This window comes from Colobus angolensis, unplaced genomic scaffold, assembly GCF_000951035.1.
Source record: "Colobus angolensis palliatus isolate OR3802 unplaced genomic scaffold, Cang.pa_1.0 Scaffold207, whole genome shotgun sequence".
Taxonomy (NCBI): domain Eukaryota; kingdom Metazoa; phylum Chordata; class Mammalia; order Primates; family Cercopithecidae; genus Colobus; species Colobus angolensis.
Window position 1 is genome coordinate 6,364,466 of NW_012115233.1, and position 11,354 is coordinate 6,375,819.

The window sequence follows — 11,354 nt, forward strand, 5'->3', positions numbered from 1 at the left end:
CGTAGTCCCTAAGCAACTTCCCTGTAGAGATGAGGAAGCCAGTGGAAAGGTGGGTGGCACGGCCTTCCCCACAGCCCCCGCCTCTGCTAAATGGTGAGTCTAGTTACAGATCTAGACCCACCTGAAGCCAAAGAAAGCCCTGGCACTTCAAAGCACCCACTTGGCAGCTGGCAACTGTCTACACTGTGTGTGGACTCACATACTTTGGGAGCCATTTGAGCCCAGCACCTTCTGATGATGATGACGATTATGAGGATGGTGTCGTGGGGACACCAGCACATTCTCTAAGCCAAGCCCTGCTCCAGAGCTTCCTGTACAGCACTGTCCGCTGGGGCCTCTCAATGTCACTGTGAAGAAGGTCTATAGTGGCGGCCGTTCTGCAGAGCAGTAAACCAAGGCGCACAAAATGTAAGAAACCTGCTCAGGTCCCGCCATGAGCAAGAGCGGCGTCATCCTGCAGAGGAGGACAGGAGGCCTGACCATGCCAGACCACGAAGGAGCCAAAGGCAGCAGGGCTGTCAGCCGCTCCTGCTCCCGGACTCACTCCCAGGGCCCTGGAGGTGGGGGTCTTAGCCTTCTGCTCCCTGCTCAATGACAGACTAGGTCGCCGAGGTTCAGAGAGGCCAGGTGACCCATCCAGCGTGCCCAACCGCAGGTGTGAGTCTGAGTCAGCTCCTGCCACCTCGCTCCCGGCGCCTCAGAGCGGCCCACACTGGCTTCCTCAAGAGGATCACCTGGGGCTCGTTAAAAACCCAGCTCCCGGCGGCTCCAAACCCAATTAACTGGGCAGGGAGGGGTCTGGGAATCCGGATTTTACACCAGCGTTTCCTTCTCCATCTCCCCCACTCCAGGTGATTCTGGGGATCTGCAAGTGTGGGAAACAGCCCGAGCCCTGAGGCGACGCAGCCGCTCCCTGGGCCTTCGCTGGCCAGCGGGCGCTATCCGCGGGGACCCGGGGTCCCGGGCGAGCTCGAGGGGCGGGGCCAGGTGAGCCTACACCTCCCCGTGCGCAGCCCCGCCCCGGGGGCGGGGCCTCACCTGCCGCGGGCAGGTAGACAGCTCCCTGGTAACCGGGTCCGGCCCAGTTGGCTTGGGCGCGCGCAGCCATCCCGGGCCTCTCCGGGGACCGAGGGAGGCAGGTAGCGCCTGCGCCCGCTCACCATGGTCGAGGGACGCGTCTCCAAGTTCCTGAAGAAACTCGGCTTCTCGGGTGGGGGCCGCCAGTACCAGGCGCTGGAAAAGGACGAGGAGGAAGCCTTGGTGAGTCCGCGCGACCCCGCGCCGGGCGTGCGACCCGACCCCCCATCCCCTCTGTCGTAACCGTCCCCGACCCGAGACGCCGCTTTCGCGCTGCGATTCGCGAATTCGTCCTCCTCCCCCGGTTCCGGAAAGAAGCCGTCCTCACAGCAGCCACGCTCTCATGTGTGCTCTGGCCCCGGGAGCTCAGCGTTGACCCCACACGTGAACCCATTTTGCAGATGAGAAACTGAGGCTGAGAGTGGTTAATTATATTGCCTAAGGGGCACGGAGCTAGGAAGTGACCTGGCTGGGAACTTAACCTAGGTTTCTCTGACTCCGGAGAATTAAAATTCCTGGGTCTCCAGACTTGGGCTGCTTTATGGATTTTTAAAACTTAAATTGGAAAATAAAATTAGAGGGATGCAAAAAACAAAAGATTGCTGAAATGTTGTAGCAATAATGGAAAGCAAAGTTGGAGCTGAGGGACCTCCCAGCCTCACTTCCTACCGGCAGGCACTTTTAGAAAGCCACCCAGAGCTGTCGGCCTGCTTTGCAACCTCCAGGGGACCCGCTGGGGTAAAGCAGCAGGGTGCCAAGGCAGGGCGGTTCATGAGGGAACAAAGTGGCAAAGCTGTCAAATAAAGCCCCTCCTGTTTCTCGGATTCTTGGAAGCCAGGGGTGAAACCAGGCTTGAGGGTGACCCAACACCCTTCTTTTCAGCTTCGCGAACAGAACGCCTTGCATGCTTTAAGGGCAAGGGGGCACTGAATTTCTGCAGAGCGTTTATTTGCACGCCAGGGGGTCGTTGCACTTTTTTTTTTTCATTTAAGCTTAAGCAGTCATTCAAAAATACCATTTCTGAACAAGACCCCTGGGTTGCTAATGAGAAATATGACTTGGCAATTGCCTTTTGACCAGTGAGAGGAAACTTAAAAGGTACAATTACCTTTTAATAATAATTTTAAAAAGGTGGAAAAATATTTGACTTAAAATTTTATTTTTTTCTCCCAAAGAATACTAATGGTCAAAACATTTTGTTTGTGAGGTTAAGTATTCGTGCTTTTTAAAGATAGTGTTTCGGACTTTTTAAAAATAGTGTTTTATACATCCCTGTTGATGTAAGAATTCTGGTGTTAGGGTGGTAGACCACAGGACCACGTAACTAGCAGTTTTTGAACAATCTCGATTTTTCTGAAGTGGTGTGTTAATATTGATAGGATATAGAGTTCACTTAATTTGCTGTGATCTATTTTTCTACTTGTGTGATACGTTCTGCTAAAGGAGTTTGAAGTTTATTTGCCAACACAGGTTGCCTTGCCTACGTTGCCATTCCTGTTTTCTCCTTTCCATCTTTCGATGGTTGCATCAGGCCAGGTATTTTTCAAACACTCCTGATGTGTAGTTGGTTACCATCAGGTTTCATAGGCTGTCCAGGAATGCAGGTGCATGGATGATGTAACCTCAAGGGAGATGCTGGGGAGAGTTTGATCACTGTGCCAGGTGGACTTCATCCCTCCAAAGCTTTGCAGAAGAGTTCTCAAAGGTCCGACAGGTGTTGAGCTGGTCTGTTGGTATGTTCTCCCACCTGGCTGTGGACTGGGGTGCTCTCAGCAGCATCCTGAGGCCTTGGGTGTGTGACGATGGGCAGTGTGCTGCACCAGGAGGCTGGTGATACCAGCAGCCGGCACCAAAGGCCAGCTGAGAAATAAGGCATGCTGTCTCCAGAGGCAGCGTTGTGCAAACCCAAGAAGTAACAATGAAAATCGATGGGAAGTGTGAGGAGGGAGGGAGGTGGGGAAGCCAGGAGGCTGGGCCAGGCACTTACTTCCTGCCAGGTCAGCTCAGACCTGAACACCTCCTTTCCTCTCCTACTCGTGTCCTCTCGTTGAAATGCCTTTCTCCCAGGGTTTGGAAAGGAGGCAGTGTGTGTTGAGGTGATCACTTCTACAATAGTTGGAACCGTCTTTTATGAGCACTAATTATATGCCACATCCAGGATGCCTCTAGGAGGCCTCTGAGCCCTCCCCTCCCCCAGCCACTTTGACCAGTTATACCAGTTCTAATAGTGATTGTTACTGAGAACCTGCTGTGTCTTCTCTTGGGCCTCTTACCTCCAAGGTAAGTTTTACTGTCATCATGTGATCAATGAGGATGTGAAGCTCCTAGTGGGGCCACTTTCGTTTGCTCAGTGAGCATTTCCTGACGACCAGTTTTGCCAGGCGCCGAGGATACAGGTGTGTACAAAACAAAGTTCATAGAGGAGGCCAACGGTCAACTGAGAAACCAGGAGATGCTTTATTTGAGACCCAGTGGTCTTAGGTGCACTGGAGAATCAAAGAGTAGAGGACTGGTGGTTAAGAGGGGAACTGGAGACTGGATTTCAGCATTTCCAGGAATGGAAAGAAAGGTGTTTGAGCCAGGCACAGTGGCTCATGCCTGTAATCCCCACACTTTGGAAGACTGAGGTAGGAGGGTCGCTTGAACCCCAGAGTTCAAGAACAGCCTGGGCAACATAGCCAGATGCCATCTCTGCAAAAAATTTAAAAAATTAGGCATGGTGGTGTGCACCTGTGGTTCTAGCCGCTCACGAGGCTGAAGCAGGATTGTTTGCACCTGGGAGGTCAAGGCTGCAGTTAACTGATCATGCCACTGTGCTCCAATCTGGGCAACACAGACCCTGTCTCAAAACAAAACAACAACAAAAAGAAAGGTCTTTGAGAGGCCTCCTTAATTTAGTTACTATAAAAAGTTTCTCACTGCTGACCTGAACATTAAGGTAAGGAGGAGATTGGACCAGAAATTCCTGCTTCCCAGGTGACTCAGCGCTGACTCCAGAGGAAGCTGTCTCTGCCCCTCAGGGCTCCCATCTCTTAACTGAGGCAGGTATAGCCCCAACCCACTGCCTTCCTGGCGGGGGAGCAGGTTCATCCTTCTGGGCTCTGCAGGGTGAGGCTTGGATCCCAACAGACACATGTAGTGACCACCCATCCATTCAACCTAGATTCATGGAGAGGGGCTCCCTCTGTGTGTCAAGTGGGTGCTACAGGCTGGGGCTGTTAAGGATGCACAGCTCCCTGCCCTCAGGTATCCCATCTGGGAGGCAGAGACAGGCACCCAGCAACAAGTCACAGTTCGCTGTTCAATGCCAATGTGTCAGAGCTGGGAGAAAGACGTGATGTTTAAGATGAATAGGAGTGGCAAAGAGTGAGCTGGATGAAGGGCAGGGGTTGACAGCGAGTTCTAGACAAAAGAGGGAGAGGCGTTGAGGTTGGCGGGATGAGGCTGCAGACGAGGGTCGTACGGAGCCTTGTCAGAGTGTGGGCTTTATCCCTGGAGCTATGGGGGATCGTTGAAGGGTTTTTTTTTGTTTGTTTGTTTGTTTGTTTTTGAGACGGAGTCTTGCTCTGTCACCCAGGCTGGAGTGCAGTGGCCGGATCTCAGCTCACTGCAAGCTCCGCCTCCCGGGTTGACGCCATTCTCCTGCCTCAGCCTCCCGAGTAGCTGGGACTACAGGCGCCCGCCACCTCGCCCGGCTAGTTTTTTGTATTTTTTTAGTAGAGGCGGGGTTTCACCGTGTTAGCCAGGATGGTCTCGATCTCCCGACCTCGTGATCCGCCCGTCTCAGCCTCCCAAAGTGCTGGGATTACAGGCTTGAGCCACCACGCCCGGCCCGTTGAAGGGTTTTAAGTCAAGACATGACAGTCACTCATTTATTCACAGATGGGCCAAACATTAGAACTGTGATAAAACAGGCACAGTCAGATTTGTGTTTTTAAGAGATTGCACTCGGTTACCAGAAAAGAGTATATGCATGGGAATTCTGAGGCTCATGCACACACAACCTTCACCCAAGGCTTGCCCAAACTCACAAATCATTAGTGTTTCTCAGAATTTAGCAACGTGTGGGCATCTACTTAAATAAACGTACTGAAACCCCACAGTGTTTTGTTTGTTTGTTTTGAGACAGAGTCTCGCCCTGTCACCTAGGCTGGAGTGCAGTAGTGTGATCTTGGCTCACTGCAGCCTCCGCCTCCCAGATTCTCCTGTCTCAACTTCCTGATTAGCTGGGATTACAGGCACCTGCCACCACGCCCAGCTAATTTTTGTATTTTTAGTAGATACGGGGTTTTACCATGTTGGCCAGGCTGATCTCAAACTCCTGACCTCATGATCCGCCCGCCTCAGCCTCCCAAAGTGCTGGGATTACAGGCATGAGCCACCTGGCCAGTGTTGTCTTAAATGATTTGTATGAAAGTGTGACTTCAAGTAACTATAAGCATAAAACCTGTAATAAACATAAATGTTTGCTTATAACTCAATTATAAAATCAATTTAGGCCGTTAGCAGTGACTCACCCCTGTTTTCCCAGCACTTTGGGAGGCTGAGGTGGGTGGATCACTTGAGTCCAGGAGTTCAAGACTGACCTGGCCAATATGGTGAAACCCCTCCCTACTAAAGATACAAAAATTAGCCGGGCATGGTGGCAGGTGCCTGTAATCCCAGCTACTAGGGAGGCTGAGGCAGATAAATCCCTAGAACCCAGGAGGCAGAGGTTGCAGTAAGCCAATATCACAACACTGCACTCCAGCCTGGAAGACAGAGCGACACTCCCTCTCAAAAAGAAAAAAAAAGTTACAATAAATTTATAAAGTACAAATAGAACAGCCTTATTTTGATATATTGGTGATGTTCTATTAAAACTCAATCAGGCTAGGCACGGTGGCTCACGCCTATAATCCCAGCATTTTGGGCAGCCGAGGCAGGTGGATCACCTGAGGTCAGGAGTTTGAGACCAGTCTAGCCAACATGGCGACACCCCATCTCTACTAAAAATACAAAAATCAGCTGAGTGTGATGGTGGGTGCCTGTAACCCCAGCTACTCAGAGGGGTGAGGCAGGAGAATCACTTGAATGCAGGAGGTGGAAGTTGCAGTGAGCCAAGGTTACGCCACTATACTCCAGCCTGGGTGACAGAGCAAGACTCCATGTCAAAAAACAGAAAAAAAAGACACTGGAAACCAAAGCCCTTTTTGAATATGAGATCTCATAACTTCTGCCATATTCTATTCATTTGATGTAAGTCTAGGTCTAGTCTACACTCAAAGGGAAGGGGTTATACAGGCCATGGGTACTGGGAGAGAGTGATGACTGGGGACCACCTTAAAGGCTGCCCATTGGAACAGTAGAAAGAAGTATTTCCTTAAATGATGTCATTCACATTAAAAAAAAAAAAAAAACCCTAGAACCACATCTGACATGTCATCTGCTCACTAGTTATCTGTTTTGGTTAGTGTTTTCATTCATCTTGAGTTCTGTTCTTTAAACACTTTTGGACTTTTGATTTTGAAAATGCTGACGCTGAGAATGTCTGCTAACGCGTGTGTGTACAAAATGACATTTACATTTGTCAGGAATTTGTTTGCTAGTTTAGGATAATCAGACTCAAACTCAAGTCCAACTGCCAGCAAGCAGCCTGCGAATGCCAATTTTGAAGGCTGTCATTTGATTACCATAGAACTGGCTCTTTCACTTGAAGGTAACGTTAGTGTTGGGCGTTGTTGAAAGAGTATGTCTTCATTTGGTGTCTATTTGTGTTTACTATTACGCTTAGTGCTCATTGACTGTGGCAGCTGCTATGTACAAAGACTGGATTCATGTAATGCACCTGCTTGCAGTGTGACTACACTTCTCAATATTTAGGTGTCTTAGCGTTTTCTCATCGATTCCACAATTGTGCACTGTGTGATGACTCAGTTCTCCTGCTAACCTTTCTCTCTGAGCCATTGAAGCTTTCAGTGGGTATCACCCTTCACTCGGACGCTACAGTGTGTGTTGTGGTCGTTGTCATGGATGCAAATGTGCATGCTGGTGTTATGTCACAGTCCTTGGTTGTAAGTTGCCCCCCACCCCGGAAGGTCTGTGTTAATCAGACAGTCATTGAAACACTTTCAACATTAGTAAGTTCTCAGAAAACTTGAAGGCTCTGAAGATGGCATCCCGGAAACCCTGCCCCCAATCCTAATGTCACAAGCTTTTTAAATTAAGGGTAAAGAATCCTAGAGTCCCAAACTCCTAGGGAGGGAAAGTTCCTAGAAGGAACTTCCAGTGTGTTAAATGGTTGCTGCTTGGTGGCCATCATATTAGGGGTGGGGACTGGGAACTGATAGGTGGTCCTGTGTTTTTTATTTGTGTGCACACAAGTTGTTTGTAGATTCGGTATTTCTCCTAAATCAGAGACCATCTGGATGAGAACACAGGCAACTGCTATATCTTCAAGGGTAGACATTCAGCTGCTGTTTCTCTTTCATGGACAAAGAAATACAAGTTATGCAAGATGCAAGAGTTTGGGTTTTATTCCCACCCCACCTAATAATCTATCGAAAAGGAGAAAAAGGGAATTAGCAGAAAGCTTATTCAGGGACCTCAAAAATCATGTAGAGTGTTTAGATGAACCTGTCTAAGTCAGATGTTGAGATGGATGGTATTTGGATGGTTATTTGAAGGTTAATATAGACACCTGGTAAAAAGGACTTGTCTCATATCAGATATGATGAAAACAAAAACTTGAAAACAAGAAATGAGATATTCAAAATATTTTAAAATGCCCATGAGTAGAGGTTTGTTTACATGTATTCTGGGATATCTAGGTAACAGAATTCTCACAGGCACTGGAACTGATGCTGTGGAAGAATATGTAATGACACAGTGGACGGCTAAGATTCTATCTAAGATTTTTAACATGAAAAACGTAAACATGGCTCAGCACAGTGGCTCATGCTTGTAATCCCAGCACTTTGGGAGGCCCAGGTGGGTGGATCACTTGAGGTCAGGAGTTGGAGACCAGCCTGACCAACATGGTGAAACCTCATCTCTACTAAAAATACAAAATTGGCCGGGTGTGGTGGCATGCGCCTGTAATCCCAGCTACTTGGGAGGCTGAGGCAGAAGAATCGCTTGAATCAGGGAAGCAAAGGTTGCAGTGAGCCAAGATCATACCCTGCACTCCAGCCTGGGTGACAGAGCAAGACTCTGTCAAAAAAAAAAAAAAGAAAGAGAAAAATGTCAAACATACAGAAAAACAGAAGGACTAGACATGTGTCTGCTCACCCACGTGGATTCCACGATTCTTTTGCCATCTTTGCCCTGCATGATGCATCATTCAGTGGAAACAGGTGGTCGTAATTTCTTTTGGAAAAAACAAACTTTTACAATATGCAGATAATCTGGAAAAAGATCATTTTGAGCGGCTTTTTTATCTTGGAATGACAGATTTTCTTCTTTGTAATCTTGTGCATTTTCCAAATTTCCATCCACAAATATGGTTTAATTTTGTAGCCAGAAAAAAAAAGGACATGTGAAAAATAAAGAGGAAGTTTGAACAAAAGAAGGGGAGAGAAAGGATTGTGGGCTTTTAGGTCTGTGTTGCCTTTCAGGGCTGGGTGGGCGTAGCTGGGTGGGAGTGGTTCTGTAAACAGCATTATTAGACAAGAATCCAGATCCCCGGAGGGGGGGTGCCGTGTAGAGCGGTGCCAGCCCAGCACTTGGGGTGCCAGTGGGAGAAAGAGGAGGATGAGACGGGAGGGGGGGGTCTGTATGTGGCCATTTGGGGGCTCCTGCAACCCCTTGGGGCTTCCCAACACAGAGGCAAGTAATTTGGGTCAGTGCATTCGAGACTTCCACGGGGGAGTTGGGAATGACCAAGGGCAAAGAGGAAAGGTCTCTGGTTCAAGGAAGGCAGGTAAGGCGAGGAGGTTGACTTGAGGGCAGGACTGGCTACAGAATTCATGGAGCAGACTGCCCATAGCAGGAAGACACTTGCTTCTATCTTCTGTGATCTCTGCCTTGACTGTCCTGGTGACTTCCACTTGCTATGGATTGTTGCTCTCCACCACACAAGGGATCACTACCGGGTGAGTGTAGACCAAGCGTGTTCAACCCGCAGCCCAAGGTAGCTTTGAATGCAACCCGACACAAATTCGTCAACTTTCTTAACACATTATGAGATTTTTTTTGCAATTTATTTATTTATTTATTTAGCTCATCAGCTATCATGAGTATTAGTGTATTTTATGTGTGGCCCAAGACAATTCTTCTTCCAATGTGGCCCAGGGAAGCCAAAAGATTGGACACCCCTTGTGTAGACCCTCCCGGTTGTCCCTCATCGGGGAGGGCGGTCGTGGCCACTGGGTGGAGTCGGGGAGATGCCATGCCCCAGGTATACATCATCCCATGGGACTCAATTTCCACATCCACATGCAGATCCAATGATTACGCATTTCAAGATGGCAGCTTGGAGCATGAAGCCTCAAGCCCACCACCCCTCCTGCACAGGGATCTCTGTGCGGCTGTACTGGCCTCATGCCCATGAGGCTGGCCCTGCTGAAGGGTTCTTGTCGGAGAGGAAACATCCAATCGATACCTTCCCTGTGGACTGTCAGCGATTCTTCTCAATTGTTCTGGGGTTAACCTGGATCTGTGGATACTTCAGGGGCTAATAATCCCAGCACCTCTGGTCTCTAAGGCGTCTCACATGATGGTGATAAGAACACGGGAGACTTAGTAGTAGAAGTCGTGTGCTAAGGCTGAGTGAGTAGTGGAAATCGTGTGCTAAGTTTCAGCGAGTAGTAGAGGCTGTGTGCTAAGTCTCAGCGAGTAGTGGAAGCCCTGTGCTAAGTTTCAGCGAGTAGTGGAGGCTGTGTGCTAAGTCTCAGTGAGTAGTGGAAGCCGTGCTAAGTTTCAGCGAGTAGTGGAGGCTGTGTGCTAAGTCTCAGTGAGTAGTGGAAGCCGTGTGCTAAGTCTCAGCGAGTAGTAGAAGCCGTGTGCTAAGTCTCAGAGTAGTGGAAGCCCTGTGCTAGGTCTCAGCGAGTAGTAGAAGCCGTGTGCTAGGTCTCAGCGAGTAGTGGAAGCCGTGTGCTAAGTCTCAGCGAGCTGGTAGGAGCTTGTAATCCAGATCACCTGTCTTCCCTCTCCCTGCCTGGAAGGTGGAGTGGGCTGGAGAGGCATCTTTGTTGCCAATGAATGTGAATCCCAAAGTTGTCCAGCCAGCTGACCTTGCTGGAGACTCCACTTCCTCACAGCTCATTCATTGTCTCAGTTCTGGAGGCCGGAAGTCTGAGAACAAGGTGCCAGCAGGGCTGGTTCCTCCGGAGGCCTCTCTGCTTGGTTTGCAGGTGGCCGCCATCCCCCTGTGTCCTCATACGGTTGTCCTCTGCGCGTGTCTGCATCCTAATCCGCTCCTTTTATGTGGACACCAGTTGTATTGGATTAAGGCCGCACCAATGACATCATTTAGCTATAGTGACCTCTTTAAAGCCCCTATCTCCAAGTACAGTCACTTTCTGAGGACATGGGGTCTGAGGACATGGGGGTTTAGGGCTTCAGCCTGGGAATGGTGGGGGGGTTGGACAACTCAGTCCAACACCATGTTCTGTGTGGAAATTGACTTGAAAGGAATTTTTTCTTTGAGGAGCTGTGAGCCACAAGGAGAAAATGCGTGATTGTCTCTTGAGGCTGCAGCCCCTCTGGAAATGTTTATCACCTCTGCTGTCTGCCCCAAGTCCTCAGGTAGGAGATGTGGGGACGGTGCCCCTCTAGCCGGGCCATATTCCTATGACCTTCCCTAAGACTTCCTGTGGCTTGTTGGAGAGAAGAGAGCCCAGCAGAGGACGTGTTGTTTGGCCCACCTTGAAACTCAAGTGCAAACAGAAACAGAGAAGAGAAGGGCCCAAGATCTGTAATTGCAGAGATCCAGGGGGAAGAGATGACAGGCAGGCACTGCACCTCACTTTCCTGTGCCAAACCACGGATGCCGACTACCAGGCTGACTAGAACTGCTTATTTCACCCCCATGTACCTCTCAGGACCCTCCCTGTCTTTGCCTCTCCAGCTGGACCTAATCTGGGGGCTCTGGGTGTAGGGGAAGGAGTGTTGGCCTCAGTGGCCACTCTTAACCAGGAGCCACTGGTGTAGGGCAGATGGGGCCCATCCCTTGCCGGCCACATGGATTTAGGCAGGTGTCATCTTTCCACATTCCTGTGTCCTGGTGTGAAAGTGGAGGTGTTGGGTGCAAGAATGGAGGGCAGCGTTGGGTTCCCCTTCTGACGGCTAGGTTCCTC

The 11,354-nt window shown here is 49.6% G+C and overlaps 1 protein-coding gene across 2 annotated transcripts in view; it reads left to right on the forward strand.

Annotated features, from left to right (window-relative positions):
- The first annotated feature begins 1,068 nt into the window (after positions 1-1,068).
- The window catches only part of ATP2C2 (ATPase, Ca++ transporting, type 2C, member 2), a 95,163-nt gene continuing 84,877 nt past the window's right edge, over positions 1,069-11,354 (forward strand). For both annotated transcript variants that reach the window (XM_011942201.1, XM_011942202.1), the window contains exon 1: positions 1,069-1,260. In XM_011942201.1, coding sequence (XP_011797591.1) covers positions 1,162-1,260 — 99 coding nt within the window. In that variant the 5' untranslated portion in view covers positions 1,069-1,161. The remainder of the gene's footprint in view (positions 1,261-11,354) is intronic.